Genomic DNA, 20,291 nt, shown 5'->3' with positions numbered 1-20,291 from the left:
CTTCATGGACTGTCGTCAATGTTGTGTGTTACGGATTTTAATTTTAGAAATCAGAGTAAAAAAATCAATGTACAAATTAATTTATCTTTGTGATGGAGTCAATACAGTCCCAATGGACTCAGCTAACAGTAAATTAGTAATATATAGACAATTATATCATTTTTTGAAAACAGCAAGACTGGGCTCCAGAAATCAGATTATCATAAAACGTTTTCTTTATTGGATCATGGAAACACATCCACGTTTTTGATTTGCGATATGGCTATAAATGTATTTATAAATCCAATATTTTGACTCACAAAAACAGTGGGATATTTAACTACAACACAACAAACACAGTTAGCGTGGATCAAAGCTTATATGTTTGTTTATTATATAATGAAGTGAAGGTAACTTGGAGAAACATGCTTCAACATGACACACTGCCAGCGCTTCCATCAAGGGAAGGGGGTGGGATAAAGACTTAAAACATCTGGATCATGCACTCTCTGGACTTTCCAACGCCAACCCACTTGACTAAGAAGAGAGAAAAGAGCACAAAGAGTTTTGGTTATGTGTGAGAAAATTTATATTGAGATACACGAGTGTTATTTTCTCTCACACGTACTAGGAACTCCAATGTGGTTCTCAATGAAGCGGATGTAGTTTTGTGCCTTGACTGGGAGGTCATTCCACTTCCTAGCTGCTGAAGTGTCTGTCTTCCAACCTGGGAAGGTCTCATATTCAACCTCCACTTTCTGCAAAACGTCCATGTTGGCTTTGTGTTGAAAAGAAACCAGTTATTACCAACTCTTTAATCAGTCAGTCCTAAACAAAGACCATCAAATTAGGGAAATCGTTTACTCTTTTCCACAACCTGGAAAGTGGGGAATCCTCTTCCCGTTGAGTTTGTAGGCAACTCCAACTTTAATTTCATCCAGCACATCCAGAATGTCAAGTTTTGTCAAAGCAATGCTGTTGAATAGATGTCACATTTAACATGTGCGGTTAATCAGTGTCAGGCTGTGTGACGGTGCAGGAAAATGGCATGCTCGTGGGATAAAACACAAAAACCACAAAGCAGCAGATGAGCACCAGTCCTAATCACTCACGCAGTGAAACCATTAATCATGTGAGCATATCTGACGATGACCAGATCCAGCCAGCCGCAACGTCGCTTCCTTCCCGTGGTCACACCCACTTCGTGACCCCTCGTCTGCAGCAGCTCTCCTATTGCCTACAGAAATAAGCAAGAAATAAACATCTCTGCCTGTTATGATCCTAAAGATCTAAAAATAAATAAATAAAAATACATGCATATTAAGTACACACAGCCGAGTACAATAAAACATCACGAGTTGGAGGATGCCCTTTGAACATCTTGACCTTAGTCCCTATGGCCTGTTCCCGTTACAGGTAACATTAACCCCAGCACACACAGTAAATATATCCTTAACTAAGAGTCTGACCCTAAATTTATCCCTGCGAACATGTGATCTGGAAAAGAGGTAAAGAGCCGTCTCTCACAAAATTTGACAGCTGCACTCAGTGAGAATACCCCCCCCCCCCTTCACACACAGGCCTGCCAGCCGTGCTGCCTGTGTGTCAGCTGGGGGATCACAAACAAACTGTATATGTCAAGCTGAATATCTGCGTGTTACATAACATGTCATGTGTCTCTTTTTACAATACACAGACCGTGAAGGCCAAAAGCCAAACGCGTGACAAGATTTGCCAAGTGCTGCTGCGATACCAGGCACTCACATTGAGCTGTTCGGTGGGGAAGGCTCCAATGCCGACTCTGGTCGTGTAGGCCTTCGCGACGCCAAACACGTCACCAATATTCATCGGAGGGATGCCGAGACCGGTGCATGCTCCTCCCACGGTGCAGTTTGATGATGTCACAAAAGGATATGTTCCTAGAGAGACAATTTTGTATATTACAGCAGCAGCGATTTCTTCCCTTTTCATCACCCATATCCAAAGTAAAGTGAAAAAAAAAGCAAAACAACAAAACTATTGCTATGGCTCCTACCAAAGTCGATGTCAAGCAGAGCAGCATTGGCCCCTTCAACCAGAATTTTCTTAGGGGGGCCATGAAGAGCTTCGTACATATAATAAACACCGTCTCTAACCATCGGCCGCAATCTCTCAGCGAATTCCTCCATGAAGCAAGAAAACAGAGATATGTCTCAGTGCTGGAAACAATAACAGACAGTCACTCAATAACATCACTCTTATCAGTTTCTACCTTTAGTTTTTTCAGCTGGTCCTCAACGTCAACCGTCAAGGATGGATACATGGACTGATACTGTTGGACGAGATTCTTGAATCTAAAGAGATTTACCAGAGGTGTTACCCATGACATATCACTGTATACAAATGGATTTGACTCCTCTGCCTGAGTTTTACACACCATTCCTACCTAGTAGAGAAGTCCTTGAAGTCACCCAGGAGATCACATACGCGTAGACCAGTGCGAGATGCTTTGCTGGAGTATGCAGGTCCAATGCCCTTCTTGGTAGTTCCAATGCTATTACGTAAAACAATGTGTGAGATCAGTGTTGTATTCAATAAATTATCGTGTTGCGTCCTTTGGGAAAGGGTCAGGCTGACTCTGAATGGTGTCCTGCCCTCCTCACTATCGCTACCCTTACTTCTTTCCTTCTTGCGCTTGTCTTTCAGTTTCCTGTAAGCCATCAACAACCTGGTGGAAATCGAACACTGTGGAGAGACAGAAAAAACGATCGATAAGATGCAACCTTGAAGAGATGAATTAAACGGGCTATATATATATATATATATATATTTAAACATGGAAACAAAGAACATCTTCATAGATGTACCGAGGTGAGCTCTGTCTGAGACAATGAGTCTCTTCTCCCAGCCTTTCAGACCTGGTCAGAGAATAGAAATCACATGATTACATGCTAATTTGAGTCCACACTAGTTTCACTCATTTCTGCTAAAAATACCTTTCTTGTCATTTTTATCCCCTTCTTCAAACAAACCAGGTAGATGTATAACTACTCCATTACCTAGAAGATGAAGGGAAAAAGCAAGTGAGGGTAAATATTTGAATAATAGCGCATCTCTGTAAATAATAGAAATTGAAGCCTTTACCAATAAGAGATATGCTTTTGGGGTTAATGATCCCACTGGGGAGAAGGTGGAAGTCGTACTCCTTCCCATCCACCACCACTGTGTGTCCTGCATTATTCCCGCCCTATGGATCAAAGAATGTTTATTATTAATAATTATAGTAACTGGCAATGAGCAAGACATACAATCAAACACCCAAGGCCACCTCATCACTTTTAGCCACACTAACATGCCCCGTCTGATTTTTATGATGAGTGATAAGTGCCCTCTTTCCTGAGCTTTTCGAGCATCTATTTTAACTAACAGACTTGGCTGTTGCTGGTGGATCCTCCACTCTGTTCCCCCCTGGATAAGACCTGGCCTTCTCATGTATCATGTCAGCCTGAGAATGTGACCCCTGGAGCCCGGTGGGTTGGGCTCTCAAGCCTTCAGAACACAGGGTTCTAGTCCTGTCAGTAGTACAACACTGCAGGCTGTTGACAGCCTTCTCCGTGCCTGCTGGAGCTGAAGAGACCTCTTGACCGTTATGTGTCTTATGCAAGGCCGGGTCACAGACTGACCTGTCTGGACCTGTTTTTATTGATGATTTAATGCAATCAGAAAGAGTCAGTCAGAGGAAATTTACCCGAGGTGTTAGGTCGATTACAAGCATTAAAAGAGTAGTCAGGGTTTCGAAAAAGTGCACTTATTCATGATGCCTGACAGTATTTAAGACATTCGTTTTGAGCTGTCACAGCTGCCGATTGCATATTTTAAATTCGTCACAAATATAAACACGTCGCTTTATTGTAGTGGGGAAAAATATCCACAGCTACACTCGCGTTAAATATACCGGAGGTGCGAGTGTTTTCGCTTTCGCACCTGTTGCACATTACCAGGCGCCAGCAAGTCACAGAATTTATCGTGAGATCACGAATTCATGCAAAAATACTCAGCAGCACCACTCACAGGCAAATCAAATCCACACGTTTACCTGACATCTGCAGACAATGTCAGCTTCGGTAGCCAGTAAATCCACGACCTTCCCTTTCCCCTCATCTCCCCATTGCGCACCGAGCACCACGGTCACTTTGTTCCCCGCGTCATTACGCGGTCGCTTCTGCCCGGTGGCAGCGGGTTGATTTGCGTTTTTTTGGTCTTTCCCCGACCAGCTGAGCGACATGGTGTTGCCTTGAGCCTGTCCGCCTCAAGAAGACCCAACTGTCTCCAAGAGCAGCATTGCCATATGTGTAACCGCATATCCGATGATGTCAGAGCCAGACGCACAGAAGTACGTAGCTGTGCTCAAACAAATCACCCCCAAAGCTGCTGAAGCACCGAGATAACAGTTTTTACACAACCGTCACGAAGGTGGAATTGCTTAAACATTACTTTTTGAGGCTTCTCTAACCGATTCAGATTGCCTCAATACCGCCATCTATGCGAATCAGACGATCAAAAACAGAACAGACGAACAGTATCTTCAATTTTATTAAAATATACCCAACATTAAAAGTTACAGTCCATTCTCGCTCTCCTTTATACGCATATATCCTGTCGCAGATCATTTGATTAACAAAGAAATTAAGACATAAGATTTGTATTATTTTATGATTCAATATCTCAAACCAAACACTGCATCTTTTTATGGGTGCTGCAAACATAAACAAAGCTTATAGCAAAAACACATTCACTGCATATTACAACAATTATACAAACATAAAGAACATTTAGCTTTTTTTCTCCCCCTCAAAATAGTCCTCATAAACACAAAAACCCTCCAGTTTACATAAAGTGACTCGGTAACGTGAAAACTAAGAGGAGAACTAAGGCTGATAGAGCTTTTGCCACTGTGGCACTCTCTTCCCCAAACATTAACTGCAGACTCAGTCGCTGTTTTAAAAAAAAAAAAAAAAAACAACAACTCAAAACTCATCTTTTTAAAACTGCTTTTGGTTAATTTTTTGCCTGTTTTATTTTCTCTTTTTAAATCTTTTTATGACTTGTAATCTTATGTGCAGCACTTTGTGATTCTGTCTTGAAAGGTGCTATAGAAATAAACATTTATTGAAGAAAAAAAAAAAAATCCCAGCCTCAGATGTGGTCGCTCTTCTTGGTCAGGATGAGGCTTCACAGAAGACTTCCACATCCTCCAATCAACATTATGGAATCCCAATAAAATAAACTGTTCTGAACTCCTGCTCGCAAGTCAGCATTTTCTTTTCCCTCTCGATTTTCTTTTTCTGGAGTCACCTAGAGAGAACAAATGCTCAAATCAATAGTGCGAATGAAAGCGTGTACTTTAATACCTTTCACAGTTATTTCTGTAAGCGACACTGCCGGCTCAAAGGCCCTTGGCAGAGAGGCGCTTTGCTTGCAAACACTATTATTGGCTTAGAGATGCCCAGAGTTTGAGTTAATTTTTTTTAATACATTTTATATCATGTACAGTATGTTTAATTAAAGTTTAATTAACAAAACAGCTTACAAGAAGCACACGAGACTGTTAGCAGGTTAAATCGTTGCAGATTCAGAGAATGGACAAGAATATATGGAGGAAGAAGAAGAGGACACAAAAGTGACAGCTTTCATGAAATAACTGTCCACAATGGCTTCACAGAGACTCCACAAACGGCGAGGCTGTTTGAGATCAGAAAACTTAATTTCAATAGATTAACCACTAATTAAAGATGAGTTATTATTGCACAAGACAATACTTTTATGTTGCCCCCCCGGCTCAAGTTTAACAGATATCACAAACCCCAAGAGTTTAGCCCGACAACCAGCTAAACTGGGAGAGCGTTAAGAGAGACGGCTGTGTGTTAAAAGTCAGACAACACAGACAAATGAGATCCAGATTCCGGTTAGACCAACAGATGACGTGTTATTTGGAACAAAAGCTCTGACGATGATTGAGTTAATTTCCGGCTTACGGTTTGCCATCCCATCGACTTGACCTACCTCACTGCAACACACAGCCTGTTTTATGTTTAGTGTGTCCTTTCCCACTGTTACCTTGTGTTTCAGAACGGAAAACAGAACATTCAAACAAAAAGGGACCACAGGTTTTAAAAAAATCCATTCAGTATTCAATCTTCAAGACAAATGCTGCACGCTGCATTCATACTATTTAATTTAAATGATATGTATTCATGTAAAATATTTATGCACATATAGTAAAATAGCCCATACATAAGATATAAAATGTTAAATGGAATAAAAACAACACTAACAGAGGATTCGCTTTAAGAAACGTCAAGAGGCTAGCATTCCAGAGATGGCCTTTATTGAAGTGAATGGATAGGTTACCTTGATTACTCTTCTTTTTGTTTCGTTTAAAGAGCTTCATCTGTTTCTTTGGGTCTGGCTTAAGGGCTTCGGACACAGATGCCAGATCTTCTGGTTCCAGTGCATCTTGGACGTCGCATTGCACGATGCCTTCATCGAGCGTAATCAGGCTCTTTTTGGGGTCTGCAAGTTTGCAACTATCGACCTCGTCTTGGCCAGACGTTTTCGCCCCCGTGTACGCGGTCTCCTCGTGCCACTTCTCTTGCCCTACAGTCTCTGGTAAATGGCTTGGTTTATTAGTAGTTTTTCCTTTCCCCTCTCCCATAATATCGCTTTCCATGCTCCGCTTTGTGTCCGTACTTGGAATTTCTTTGACATGAACGTTTACGCTAAGATCCGTTGGCTGCTCGGGGGCCGGGCTGGGTGTGTCGTCAAACGTAGCCTCCAGCAGGTCAGAGTCTGAGAGGGATGAAGGACTGATGACGCTGGTCTCTGCTGAATCTAGTGAAAAGCCATTTGTGGGGAGGCATGGTTGGTGGTCCCCTTTAACCTGAGACTGAGCTTGAGTCACATCTATGGGTGATGCTGCATCTTTCTCTGGCTGCAGAGATGTAGGTCTTCCCAGGAGTGCCGCTGGAGCTGTCTTTCCTGGGAGTGTGCTTGGAGGTGCGGCTGTGCCGTCGTGCACTGCATTCAGCTGAGGAGCCGGCAGAGTCTCTTCTGACGGGCTTATAAAGCCGTTCACCTCGCCCGTGCTGTTGTGGCGACCCTCTGTCCGAGACGCGGTAGGAGCGGAAATGGTGGCCATGTCGACGGCTTCTTCGCCTACAGACTTCACACTTGATCCTGGGGGACAGAACAGCCGATCAGTTAACAGAATTAACATCTGAAGTTAGGGGATGTTCTGCAGCGAGCAATGAGACAGGACGACTAGAGGCTCTCCATAAAAAGAAATGCTCACATGGGCTCCACAAAGCAAAAAACAAAAACAAACAAAAAGCAATGGCGCTAACTTAGCGAGACGGGAGGCGGTGCAGAAGCACAAATAATCCAACAAGGCAGTTTTGTGGCTCGCGGTTAAGCGGATCAGGAGCGGAGCTAGGAACTGCGGATGGAGACCACGGCCTCGTATCCTTACCATGTGGGCAGGTATCCCTACGCATTTCACTAGAAGGGAGGCTTTCCGAATCGCACCTTGGCCGGGTCTTTCTGAGGCTGAAACCTTTTCTGATGTCCGCCAGGAGGTTTTCTATGATGCAGCCGTCGTTCTGCGGCACAAAACCTTTCTTGACTAAAAAGAAGGGCACAAAGAGGACATGGGAAACACGATAGTCACATCACATCTTGTTCAAAATTTTCTAGTACAGTAGAAGAACACAGCGCTCTTCACAACTTACTTATTTTCCCATTCTCTCCTTTCTGTCTCTTGGACTCTTCCTCTGCCAGCTGCTTCTTTCTCTTCTCAGCCTTGGCCGCCTGTTCTGTCCGAGTTTTGTTTTCCTGTTATCATTAAGGAAGGATTTCACTATCTCGCAAGTACAAAATGTACATAGCAGTTTGTCTTTGTGTCATTTGGGCCGTAGCATATTAACATGTCTTAGTTTTCCACAGTTTATTGATACAAATGTTACAAACAAAACACTACCTCCCACACACAAGAGGAAGATTTAACAGTGCCAAGTACACACACACACACACACACACACAATCTTAAGATTGTCTCATAATGCTTGACATCAACCAAAGCGGCCTCTGACCTTCAGCGCCTTGATGAAGAGTCCTCGGAAAGTCCTGATGGTACCGAAGAGTTCCTCCAGTGACAGCTGATTGGCATCTTCACATAAATAGACAACCAGTTCACCCTTTTTCGTCTCAATCGCGGCGAATCTCTCGTTTAATTCTCCGAACAACTCCAGATTTGCCTGCAGCAGAGAGAGAGAAGCATTTGGGATGTGGATCCAGCTGCCAAGAAAACAGTGCCGAGTTATGCAGTTTTGCAGCCATTTGGAGAAAAAGCAAAGATTGACATTTTACCTCGAGAACTTTTGCATACTGCTCCTTCACCTCCTCCGCAGAGTTGGAGACTTTCTTGGCTGTCTCATTCAGCCGTTTGAGTAACGCACTGGCTTCTGACTGAACAGAGTCCAGGTTAATTCTGAGGAGCAAGGGTGACAAGCGCCAAGTGTTAGAAATCTTTGACAAAATAGTTGAAGAAAAAAAAATTAAGACTAAGTTTGCGTGAAAGATTTCCATACCCTGCTGCCTTTTCACATATGGCTATTTCATCCGGTAGAGCCAACAGCTCTGGGTGGTTTGCCTCTGCTTCCTTTGCAAAACAAGCCATGCAATGGGTGATTAAACAATTTCATGACTGAGGAGAAAAAAAACCCCCAAAAGACACTGCAGTAGCTGCTGGCCGGTTTGCGTACCTCCAGGATGTGATGAAGCAGCGTAATGCGGCTCTTGTTGGCCTTGGTTTCTGTGAGCTTGAGCAGGGAGCTAATCTTGAACCCCTCGGCGTTCCCAGTGTGACTTCCCTGAAAGTGGACCAGTGATTAAAAATGCAAACTGTCTAAATGTCAGCTCAACTGACGGAGAAATGAGGGATGAGGTTCTTACATAGTTGAGAAAATTTCCCACGTCGAGGATGAGCCTGCAAAAACTGGGCATGAGCGTGCTCGTTCTAAGAGCTGGGAAACCAGTGACATTGTGTTAACATATAAGACATATTTTAAGCTAGCCAATTAAAACAAAGTTCACCCTTAATCAAATTTCCTTATTTTTCCACAATCAGGCCTGTTGTGCTATTTTCATAAATGATGTCCCAGTTATTTAGCAAATAGACAAGCTTCGTTGTGCAGGAACTTTTTTCTTGCTTAAGTGAATGCATCGTCATCACTGAACAGAAGGAAGCCCACATCCATCCCCACGTGAAGCATGCGCCTGTGACAGATAACAGGACGTAAACATTAATGATACTCCTCTCACCTGGGCTGTAATGCCATCTACTCGCATTAAGCTGGTGGATATATTCATCCATCTACTCAATTTCCTTCCTCCCCAAACCACTGCCTTATCCTCTTCCTGAGGCACTCCCAAGCCAGCTGACACACATAATGTCTCCAGTGTGTCCCGGGCTTTCTCCCTGTTGGATATGCCCAAAACGTCTTCACCTAGGAGGCGACCGGATAGCATCGTAGTCAGACACCCACTCACCTCAGCTGGTTGTGGAGGAGTGAACGCGGATGACTACGTTCCTCACCTGTACAAACAGTGCTCAGTCATGACAACATGATGGGGATGGACTAATCAAGCTGACAGCTTCGCCTTCACACTCAGCTCTTTCTTCACCATAACAGACTAACACACTGCCCGCATCACCGCATATCGTGCAGCAAATCCATTTGCCAATCCTGCACTCCTCCACTCACGAACTAAACCTGTAAATACGTGAACTCCTCCACATGAGACGATAGCTCAGCTCCACCCTTTTCCTGGCGGAGGATCGTGGGCTTCGCTCTGTCTCACTTGGCTTCAAGCCACCTCGGAGATGGATGTGGTGGCTAGAAGTGCTCAATAAAACACACATTGTGCAAAAAGCCAGCATGATTCGGAGAATGCAGAGCCAGACACCCTTCCAGGTGTAGATGGCTCGGTAAAGAGAGAAAATAGTTCCCACACAAAACTGCTCAAAATAAGAATTATGGATTTGGGTTTTTTTTGAGTAGCTGCATCATGATTTCTGGAAAGAGACGTTGCAGTTGCACAAATCCAACATTTTCTGCTTTGAATATCCTCAAGGCAAGTGCCATGTGCTTTCATTGGAGTCAAGAGTTCAACAGATACACTGATGAAAAGCCAGAAAACTGATTTTAAGGTGAACCCCTCCCTTAAGAATTATAGCTGAATGCATGCGAACACAGGTGAGGGACTAAGGTTTACTTACAGTGGCAGGCCTCCTCCATAAACTTGACTTTAGGTTTGAGCATCTCCAACACTGATGCAGTTTCCTCGCACAAAAGCATGCACTCAATCCTCAACTGATAACTGAAGAGAAGAGCGAGAAGAGAAGAAGTCACGCACACGGCAGCCACGCAAGCAACACTTAAAGCAGAAATAAACTTAAAAGAAGGGGGGGGGGGGGGGGGGGTTACCACGGCACAGTAAGGAGAGCGGTGTAGAAGCGATCGACGTTTGCCAGCTTGTCTTTCTCTCCCTGGTAGGACTTCAGATTCTCCATCTACGTGAAAACACAAAGCACTGACTCAGACAAAGCACCATCATTCTCAAGCAGGGCCTTAATTGGCAGATAAAAACACTCGAGGTAAGGATGTTGGCAGCACAAACCTCATGCTTCTCTGGCAGGAGCTTAAGCAGCTGTTTTAGCACCTCCACGTCAAACCGAGTCCGATCCCCACTCTGGATCATGCCCACAAACTCCTCGTTTGTGCTGGACGGAGAGAACATAAAAGGTAGAAGCACGAGCAAAACGCATCAAATCACAAAAATGTGTTTGATATCTCACCATTTGAACTGCTTGAGGAATATATTCACGTTCAAGCTTTTCTTTGGGTCGATGAACGTGATCTATAAAAAGGTGGGTGGAGAAGGGGGGTGTAAGAGAACAAAAACAGGATTACTGATTGTTCGCCTCTGCTTATTAGCAGTGTTTTTCTGAGTGTTTCTGCTCCGAGGAGCACCGTCGAGAGCTGACCAAGCACACCTCTTTAGGCTCCTTCTTGACAGGAGCAGCTGCCCCCTTGTCTTTGTGTTCGGCCACCGGGAGGCAGAACAGCTGCTCGATGCTGCTGTAGTCGGGCTCGTGAGGAGGCGGCTCTTTCTGAACCGAGGCCCACATGGAGTGACCATCTGTGTGCACGAAGGAAAAGAGTAACCCGTCATGAGCTTGTGCGGCTCCACTTTTGTACGGACATTGTGCCAAGTGATCATCTCTCTCCTTCCAGAAACTTGAGGGAAGCCTTCGACACCCACATTAATTAACACCCAATTTTGGATGGTTTAACAACTCAGAGCGCTATTCATGTCAGCGCTCCACTCCCATCAACTGTCCACTACACAGATGGCAGCAGCCAATGCCTTTGCTTAAATTCCTCATAATTATTGCTATTTAAAAATGCGGGACCTATACTGTATGAGCTGATAATACAGATTTATGCAACAGAAGAATTAGTATGAGATTTGACAGTTATTAAAATTAAAATAAAAAATTTTAAAAAAATGGAGGTTTTATCCGCTTACCAGTAACAGTGCGAAGTTTCTGCCAGTTGAGCTTCTTCATCCTCAGAGTGGGACAGCGGCTTGTCTTTGAGGGCGCACTGCAGCCCAGGGCCAGGCTACTCTGGGCCACAATCATGCCTGTTGGAGGTGGAGGCGGAGGAGGCATGCCGGGTAAAGGTGGAGGCGGTGGTGGCCCACCACCCATCCCTGGTAAGGGCGGGGGAGGAGGGGGGACCCCTGGTCCAAAGGGCAGAGGAGGTGGTGGTGGTGGCGGGGGAGCCATTCCAGGCAATGGAGGAGGTGGCGGGGGACCAGCAAACCCTCCAGGTAGCGGTGGAGGAGGTGGCGGCGGTGGTGGTGGCGGGCACTGCTTAGAGGGCGGTAGAGGGGGTGGTGGGGGTGGCGGTGGAACAGAGGTACACAGTGGCCTTTTAGGGGACGGTGTGCTTTTGTTTGGCTTCTCCGTGTACGGGTGATCCAGCTCCGTCTGCACAGCCTTATCCACTTTGACCCGCAGTCCGTCCACCTCGTGCCGATCGTCGCAGCTTTTTCTTTTAAAAACCATCAGCCGCTGCATGATCTTCTCACAGGACTCCATCTGAGCTGCAGCACAAAACCAGAAAACACACACACGATGTGAATTAGCTTCCCACTCTACAACAGAAACTTTCAGCCATCCTAACACCGGCTCCCTGCCTTTCATCTCAAGGCGATCTATATGCCTGAATAATCACTCGTCTTCACCATGTGGCCACTAAGCAGCCATTAGCCTCTTTTAAAGTGTTGATCTGGAGTGAAAGCATTGTTGCTGCTGTGCTGACTCACAGTCCTGGGCGAGCAGTATGGCTCTGTTAGTGATGGCCTCCAGAGCCAGCCAGATGTCAGGGCGCCCTGGTCCCAGCACCAGCAACGTCTGCAGGATGGACAACAGCTGGAGAGAGGCTGGGGAGCTGCTCACCTGCACACAAACACCCACAAGAACATTAAGCTTGATAATTTGCACAAGGATAATAAGGTATTTTAATCTGTAGCTTATTAACAGATCCCTCTCTTTACTGTGACACTTCTGAGAGAAAAGCCGCATTCATGCAGTGTTCTGCTTGATGGACTATATTTTTTATTAGGAGGAGTTGACAGAGCCATTTCAATAGGCTTTTCTCACCTTGTTAAAAAGTGTAGTAAAAACCTCCAGGTGATTACTCATATCAATGCCCCCATACACTCGCAGGAGCTCTTCCTCATCTTCAGCCATCGCCTCTTCAAAAGCTTCGCACTGAATAATCAAGTCTTCATCCTCCTGCTCCCTGCAAACGCACACACGCGTATTACAGTCATAGCTCGGTTCATAGTTTAGTTCAGTCCCATTTTCAGTGTTTTTTCCTTAAAAAGTTCTGACAAGGACCTTTGATCCAATTTATGCCATTAATGGAAATACATCACAAAACTATTTTTCTAAAAGCACCATTTCACTTGCAGTGATTACAGCTTTTAAAAAGGAACCTTTAAAAATGTACCTCAGCGACTTTATTGCGGAAATTAAGAGGCTGAAAAAAATAATCAAATGTGAACACCAGAAGGATGGCTCACCTCAGCTTTGGCAGAACATCAAGTAACTGAAGCCCTGCAAGCAAAATAACACAAAATGACACAGCTCCGAGTAAAACAACAAGAAATCATGAAATGTCTTACAAACAGTGTCGCCTGCCGCCACACAGGACTATATGTTAGTTTGGGGGGAAATTCCAGGAAGTCACGGGTGAACAATCAGAAAGGAGGCGTGGCCAATCAGGTGGCTGATTGGTCCAAACCAATTGGACCAATCAGGTGGCTGATTGGTCCAAAACTAATATGCTGGGGGAGAGAAGCTATGGGATATTTCTCAAACCATCATGAATGTGGTGCTCTTCAGGAAGCTTGGCGGTTAACACTTGTTCCTCATTTAAAATAACTGTTAACTTAGTCAAAGGTTAAACCAGTGTTTGCACAGAATATAAACTAGTGGCCCTCAGAGGAAACGGCCTACTCTGCATTCAAGGTTTAATGCTGCCCAATTATTCTGAGAGTGGTGATATTTTCATTTCTGCTGATTTGTGGTGCAAAATGAATGAATTACACCATCTAATAAAGGCTTGAATTTATTTATTTTTTAATTCTCAGGCATTTTGTAAAAGTGAGAATGAGGCCAGGAGACCTATTCTTAGTCAGACCCAGTGACAGATATATTCGTATGAGCGCTCCTGCCCATGGCCTGCTTTGTATTCACTGTGAGCTAACAGTTTACCCACAGCGTCACCTTTTCCTATAACAGGACAGTAAAGGAATTAACTGTTGAGGAGCAGCCAAACCTACCGATGAACTCCTTTCTCATCCTATCCCGCTGCCTGAGGTCCTCTGTCCCAAAGATGAGAGCGTTGATGACACTGAGGAGCGTGACCATGTAAGGGACGTTATCTGTGGCCTGGAGCTCGTTCATAATCACGCTGAAGCGATACTGCTGTGTCTTTACGCCCTGAAGGAGAAACCACATTTGAGATGTGAGAGGAAAGTCAGAATGGAGCTCTGCTAACTTTTCTACAGGTTTAATCTGCTTGCCTTGTAATGTTCCAGGGCGTCAAGTGCCAGCCGATGACCGTCCAGAGAGAACATGCTGAGGGCTGCAAGAAGCTCAAACACCTGCTTCTTCACCATGGTGTTGGAGGTGTCCAACGCTGTGTAGCATAATGATTGCACACATCAGCAAAGGATGAATTCTCCTATTTTCCATATCAGTTTTCCTTAAAATAATTCCCCCGTGTCTACTCTTTCCGCTTTGTGTCCAGACCTAAAGTAAAAGGATTGTTTTGCCGTCTTTGAGGCAACACTACTTGAACTTTGCCCTCTAAAGATCTGTTGCTGTACTGTAGATAAATATGTGTCTGTAGGTGGGGAAATCCAATATTCACAGCACACTGTCACATTACAAATTCAGGGATGTCCCGAAGCGACCCTTAATGACTCATGTCTGCATGTTAAAGCTGAGGACATGCCTGGAAAATTCAGCTTGACAGAATGAGTCACAGAGAACCCTTTAATCATGTGAGCTATGACCACTTTAACACAATATTACAAATGTTACATAAAACACGAAAAAAAAAGGTCAAATCTCCTGCCATTAAAGAGGAGACGGCTTTATTTGAAAGAACTTTTAACAATGAAATATCTGGAACGTTTATTTCCATGTGAGACTGAGCAGAGGCATCAACACGACACTGGGAAAGCGCATTTGTGGTCAACCTTGGGAGAGCTTCCGAATGTATCCCTCGTTTTCTATGATGAAGTGAATCCCCGCCGTCGAGTTCATCACTGCTCGGACGCAGCTGACGCAGGTGAGCTGCAGGAGAGCATCTGCAATGCGAGAGCATCCGCGCCCGGAGAGACGGTCCAGGGCCTCCAGGAGGAGATCCAGCCCGCTTAACTCCAGGAACTGCACCATCCATGTCTGATCGCTGCCTTCCAGGCGACGCTTCAGCCCAGAGTAGTTGACGACAGTGGGGACTTGGAGCAGTCTGATGCACAGCTCTGGATCAGAATTCTCCAGGTTGGCTTCCTGCTGAGTGTCAGAGTCCTGCGAGGAACCCAGGCGATCCCTGACCGCCGCCCACTTCTTTTTCCCATCTGATTTTCCAGACATTGCTGCTGTATAAACTGCAGGTGGGGAGAAAAAAAGAGAAACATTTACAGTTCTGCAAGTGCTGTACAGATGAAGCGAAACAGCTCTCAGGAAATTCTGCAAGTTGGTAGCGTGCAGATACCGCCTGCCTGCTTGCGCCGACATGCTGTAATCTTGTGTGGCAGAGGGCTATCATTGTTATCCAAACCACAGAAAACAGGCCAAAACTATTCTTTATCGAAAGCAGAATGGAAAACGACAGCTTTGCACTTTAGAAACGAGTAAAAGATACGTCAGCGGCCATCACCAGCTCTGCCAAACATTCCATCTTAATCCTGCTTGAGCGAGTCTGACTGCCAGCTCATCAGAACTCTGCACAAAGCCAGGCTTGATGCTATTTGGATAACCTGTTCAGTATTTTCAACAACAATAAATTAAATGCCAAGTTAGCTGGAATTAAACTGCAACGTTTGGGAGGCGTGCTTGTGAAGAGCTGATACAAAGAAGGAAGCTCACGCACTGATGGGCACACACGATCCCTAAAAGTCGCCTTTTTCTGGTGTATTTTCCCATCAGTGCAATCCCCACTTTCACCAATCCGTCTCAACCCGAGCCTCGAAATAAATAACACAGGCACATTCCGACACACGGAGAAAGTCAACAGGGTAAGAGTTTAATCCAAAAAAGGGGAAAACTTTGCCCCGAAAGTCTAAAAATACTTTGTTTCCAAACTTGAAGTTGCAATATTAGCTGCTCCACCACAAGAAGGCTCCTGTGTCCCCAGTTGTTGATTTTACACTTGGCACGGAAAGGATATACAAACGAGACAACGGAGCGAGCACGGAGAAACAATGCAGGGCAAAAAAGGTCAGGAAAGGAAAACGGCCAGGAAGGAATTCCAGCCTTCACCAGTCCTCTTTATCAACCTAAGCAACAACATAAGGCTCTGCTTTCTGCATGTTAGATGCTCTGTAAACGAAACTGCTTGCAAATGTCTTCGCTGACTCCTATAAGTGGGTATTTTCTCTGAGAACAAAGCTGCTGTCTTGTGAAACATCCTCCAAATTGAATTTCAATCCGCTCTGCGGAGTCAAGGTAAAAATGAAGCCTTTCTTTTCTCACTTTTTTTCTCTCCTGGCAAAGCATTTGTCACTTCTGACTGCAGCATTTCAGTCCTGCTGCCAGTGTGAGAGTGTTACCGTGGCAGCAAGCAGCCAGACAATGGTCTTTTACAATAGGCCTTCTCAATGCTCTTCAAAGGGCCGTGTTCATCAGTCACAAAATGGATGCATGCTCCCTAACCCCCTTCCTCCTCCTCTTTCTCAGGCTAATAAGACTTATGGCCACTAATCCTTTACACACTTTCTGATTCAGAGGTACAGCTTGCTCTCATTTCCAAAGTAACTGGAGAACAAAAGTTGCAAATTGACGCCTGTAAACGGGAGAATTTTCACAGTCATGAATACTGTGAAGTTACTGGGAGTCATTAAAATGCGCTGAGAATTTTGTTAAGTGGATTCCACAGCTGACTCACACACTTCCAAAGAGAGGCTGGTGTGTAGAAAAAGCGTGCCGCGACTTGGCATGACTTGGCAGCACAGTTTGGGAACTTTTCAGAAGGGAAGGAAAGGACTTTCCTGGGAGAGGAAGCTTGGCTTGTGATAAATACACTGGTGGTATGACAGCTCCAGTTCCTCCTTTGATGCTTTAGTTTCATTTCTAAGGAGTGCTTTCCGACTTAAGACACATTCTATCCAAGCACAAATATCTGGGCTACATGCTGAGCAACATCAGAGATGATGTGTAGGGAAACAACACATGCAATTCAAAAATGATCGTATAGTACAAAAAGTCTGAAATCAGTAAAAAGGCTGCTGAAGTTTCACGTAAAAAGTGCTCACTTGGTTGATCAGGTGACTAAGATGCCAAAAGACGGTGTCAAAACAGCGTCATTAGTGTGCCCAAACATCCTGCCTGGAGAATTTCCACTGTGTCATTCCACTTTGCTTTCTCTGCACTTTCCTGTGTGCTCTCTACTCCTCTATCAATTAAAGCCAACAAAAAGTCTATACTTGTTTGCAAGTCATACACCCACCCACCTGATTAAATCTACACTGTTGATGTCAGACACAGGCCCTCCAAATCCAGCATTTCTCAATAAAAGAAATCAGTGCTTATCAAGACTTATTCATTCGTTCAAATTCAGATTTCTATTTATAGAAAATTACAGTTTTTTTTCTACTTCAGACACAAAGCTTTTAGATGCCAACCCAGAATCTCCCTGAACTCCCGTTTCCCATTACCTGACTGATCAAAAGCCATTCACGCGCAGTAGATAAGCAACTATAAAGGAACAACAAATAAAAGGAAAAAAGGCGACACACCTTTTAGTGGTGCATAATAAAAAGAAAAGAAGTAAGATAGCTGCTTAAATTCCTATGTAGATCTAGCAGTTTAGTTACGTCGAGTGATCCTCTGGTTAACTGCTCCTCAGCACTAATGTTTGCAGCATATTCTTTTCTGCACTCCTCAAACATAAGCCGCTTTCATTTTCCGACCTTGTCTGCCAGAACATGTACCACTAATAGCAGGCTGATTCACTGCATCAGGACAAACCTACTCACCGGTCCTCTGGTTTAGCCGCCTACACAAGCAGCCCACTGCTACAGTACAACCTCAACACTTGTGAACATGCAGGGACATCTCCACTGACTTATTTCCTCAGAAGCATATGCACAGATTCTGTGTGCAGGGCCATGTATGACAGTAATCACAAACAGTAAATAAACAATATACAGTCTACTGAGACACCAGATTGAGCAGAAATTGTATGAAATTTGAGACTATTTCATTTAAACACTGAAACTACGGCTGAAATCACGTAAATCCCTTTATGGATGATGTTAATTAGAGTTTGAGTATTTACAAATAATTAAGCGTTAATCCACACTTTAATAATCTTGTTGCCCCCCCCACTCCACTCTGTATTTACATAATGATTATTGCAGCAGAGCACATCTGGTGCTCGTTTAAGGAGCATCCACATCTCCTCTGATTGTCTTTCCGCTTTTCGAGGGAGTGACAGGCATGCCTGTAAAGTCTTCAAGCGCATTCTGGAGTTAAAACGCAATTCAGTGTTAGTGTGGCCCCAGACTGACCGCGCACGTAACATCGGCATTTTTGACTAAAGCCACGCGTGACAACCCGCGATGTCCAAGTTACAGCCTTGAAACTGCAGCTGGACATTTTTGGCCAAACTGTTTTGTTTTCCAGCCTTTCAGCCTCTCTGGCAGCGCGGCTTTTAAAGGGACAGCCTGTTACTACCTCCACACTGTCACTTTGAGAGCCTGCATTGCACACTGCTCCATTATTACCGACCGTTTGCGCTGCGATTTCCCCACATATCAGGAAACATAACGGGACTTAGTCACCTCAGAGTGGCGAGAAAAACACGCAAGAAAACACATTGATAACAGCATCTACCGTCACATCACATATAGGCGCTCAAAACGGCGTCGCACTATTACAGATCACCTATCGGCTGAGTGTGATGCCTTACCTGCCTTTATTCCATTAATATAACTACACCTCAAAAATCGCGTCCTCGGCAGTGTCTCGTTTAGGGGGGCGCTTTGCAGTCATCCAGACTCTCATTACTGAGGAAAAAAGACGAGACGAGGACCTCTAAAATATCGGCACTGTGCGGCAGGTCAGTCCTTCATGGTATGCGATGGTCCCTTTCAAGTCGCTACAGCCCCTCTGCTTCCACACAGTTGTGAAACAGCGACGGTGTCAAAGCAGCGTCATTAGTGTGCCCACACATCCGCTTTGGACTTTCAGAATAAACTCAACAGCGAAGAAACCGCAAACGCCTGAAATGTGGTTACACTATAATAAAAAAGGATAAAATAATAGTACATAAATACATTTTAATGAATAATAATAATAATAATCGTTTAAAAATATTGTTATTAAAATTGTTGTTGTATAATTAAAAACGACGTTTTTAAACCAAAGCCAGCCCTTACAGCAACAATTGCCCTACCACTGTGACTTAAGTACAAAAAACAAACAAAGAAACAAACAAAATTTAGTCTTGAGATGACTTTTAGTTGGCAGAAAATTACACACTAACAGAAAGAGAACTATCTCCATATCGTATGCCTGCAGTTTATGATCAGAATACGTGTATATCCAGTGTGTGAATGTGAGAGTGAATGAATAGTGGTATTGTAAAGCGCTTTGGGTGCCTTGAAAAGCGCTATATAAATCCAATCCATTATTATTATTATTATTATTATATACGGTTTTAAATGCTGTTAAAAATACTAACGTGGATGGGTAAAAGGCTCTCGATGTTTTATTTTTAAGCCAAAGCTACTCGATTTCCGGTCCCTACTGCGTGCAACTTGAGTCCTGTTTAGCTGCTGAAGGCAGCCAGTGGTTGCCTGCTCCCACACTCACCCATCCCATCAGCTGGACCTCTGCTTCAGGCAGCCAGTTGCGGGAGGGAAAATAACTTCTCCGAATCAATCAGCGACTCCTTGCAGCACACAGCGCAGTGGCAGAGCACAATCCTATTATAGTCTTGAGTTAATGTGGTTATCTCACAACTGATGAAATAATAACCAGACTTCTGCAGGTCTAACTGCTCCCAGGAACCTTGTGTACAACACGTAGCAGTATTTCCAAGTCTGATTTAGAGGAAATTAGTCATCCTTCTTTATTCTATGGAAGGGGGCATTTTTAATTTTAACACAATCTGGAATCATCTGAATCCACGACACAGAAATAACCCGAAGACACTTAGACATAATCTTTTCTCTAAGATTTTTAGCTTCAGTGATTTTAGGGAAGTCTTTCAACAAATCCACTGCTTCACTAATAAAAGCAGTTATCCTTCATGTCTTGGGGCTACTTAGCTTGCTAGAATTCCACTGCCTTAAGAAAAGGGTAGATATATGAAAACTTGTGATGCTTTAGACAGCAACGTTTCACCAGCACAAGAGTTTTTGTTATTGTGAAGGAGAATGAAAAAAATGAGAAATGAGCAGCA

General features: G+C 44.2%; 3 protein-coding genes across 3 annotated transcripts; all 3 read right to left on the bottom strand.

Annotated features, from left to right (window-relative positions):
* Positions 1-192: 192 nt before the first annotated feature.
* adss1 (adenylosuccinate synthase 1) lies at positions 193-4,325 on the bottom strand. The gene is made up of 13 exons (XM_026151697.1): positions 4,055-4,325; positions 3,103-3,205; positions 2,955-3,017; positions 2,826-2,876; positions 2,637-2,703; positions 2,405-2,512; positions 2,231-2,312; positions 2,015-2,141; positions 1,744-1,898; positions 1,092-1,216; positions 857-954; positions 608-757; positions 193-516 (listed from the first exon to the last, which is right to left on the bottom strand). The coding sequence occupies exons 1-13, from the start codon at positions 4,241-4,243 to the stop codon at positions 464-466; spliced, it is 1,371 nt and encodes a 456-aa protein (XP_026007482.1). The 5' UTR covers positions 4,244-4,325; the 3' UTR covers positions 193-463.
* Positions 4,326-6,081: 1,756 nt separating this feature from the next.
* On the bottom strand, positions 6,082-13,923 carry LOC113011878 (inverted formin-2). The gene is made up of 17 exons (XM_026151696.1): positions 13,174-13,923; positions 12,749-12,890; positions 12,412-12,544; positions 11,608-12,189; positions 11,072-11,217; positions 10,874-10,935; positions 10,696-10,798; positions 10,503-10,588; positions 10,295-10,395; positions 8,968-9,038; positions 8,778-8,885; positions 8,604-8,674; positions 8,383-8,503; positions 8,106-8,270; positions 7,746-7,848; positions 7,487-7,639; positions 6,082-7,194 (listed from the first exon to the last, which is right to left on the bottom strand). Exons 2-17 carry the CDS (start codon positions 12,836-12,838, stop codon positions 6,224-6,226), a joined length of 3,066 nt encoding a protein of 1,021 aa, XP_026007481.1. The 5' UTR covers positions 12,839-12,890; positions 13,174-13,923; the 3' UTR covers positions 6,082-6,223.
* inf2 (inverted formin 2) lies at positions 13,170-19,048 on the bottom strand. Its single transcript, XM_026151698.1, has 5 exons — positions 18,795-19,048; positions 14,860-15,270; positions 14,179-14,294; positions 13,936-14,095; positions 13,170-13,207 (listed from the first exon to the last, which is right to left on the bottom strand). Exons 2-5 carry the CDS (start codon positions 15,254-15,256, stop codon positions 13,170-13,172), a joined length of 711 nt encoding a protein of 236 aa, XP_026007483.1. The 5' UTR covers positions 15,257-15,270; positions 18,795-19,048.
* Between the last annotated feature and the right edge of the window lie 1,243 nt (positions 19,049-20,291).

Source organism: Astatotilapia calliptera, chromosome 19, assembly GCF_900246225.1.
Source record: "Astatotilapia calliptera chromosome 19, fAstCal1.2, whole genome shotgun sequence".
Lineage (NCBI taxonomy): Eukaryota > Metazoa > Chordata > Actinopteri > Cichliformes > Cichlidae > Astatotilapia > Astatotilapia calliptera.
Note: the sequence above shows the minus strand (reverse complement) of the source record. Positions and strands in the feature narration are given on the sequence as shown.

What these genes read in the sequence shown, in the direction of transcription:
- inf2 (XM_026151698.1), bottom strand. Translation starts at nt 15,256, where the DNA reads ATGTCTGGAAAATCAGATGGGAAAAAGAAGTGGGCGGCGGTCAGGGAT. An exon ending in CATTCGGAAGCTCTCCCAAG is followed by an intron (nt 14,295 to 14,859) that starts GTTGACCACAAA and finishes TATGCTACACAG; the next exon opens with CGTTGGACACCTCCAACACC. An exon ending in ACGCCCTGGAACATTACAAG is followed by an intron (nt 14,096 to 14,178) that starts GCAAGCAGATTA and finishes TTTCTCCTTCAG; the next exon opens with GGCGTAAAGACACAGCAGTA.
- LOC113011878 (XM_026151696.1), bottom strand. Translation starts at nt 12,838, where the DNA reads ATGGCTGAAGATGAGGAAGAGCTCCTGCGAGTGTATGGGGGCATTGAT. An exon ending in TTACTACACTTTTTAACAAG is followed by an intron (nt 12,545 to 12,748) that starts GTGAGAAAAGCC and finishes GTTTGTGTGCAG; the next exon opens with GTGAGCAGCTCCCCAGCCTC. An exon ending in GCTCTCCTTACTGTGCCGTG is followed by an intron (nt 10,396 to 10,502) that starts GTAACCCCCCCC and finishes TCTTCTCTTCAG; the next exon opens with TTATCAGTTGAGGATTGAGT.
- adss1 (XM_026151697.1), bottom strand. Translation starts at nt 4,243, where the DNA reads ATGTCGCTCAGCTGGTCGGGGAAAGACCAAAAAAACGCAAATCAACCC. An exon ending in ACATTGTCTGCAGATGTCAG is followed by an intron (nt 3,206 to 4,054) that starts GTAAACGTGTGG and finishes TTTGATCCATAG; the next exon opens with GGCGGGAATAATGCAGGACA. An exon ending in GAGGATTCCCCACTTTCCAG is followed by an intron (nt 758 to 856) that starts GTTGTGGAAAAG and finishes TTCAACACAAAG; the next exon opens with CCAACATGGACGTTTTGCAG.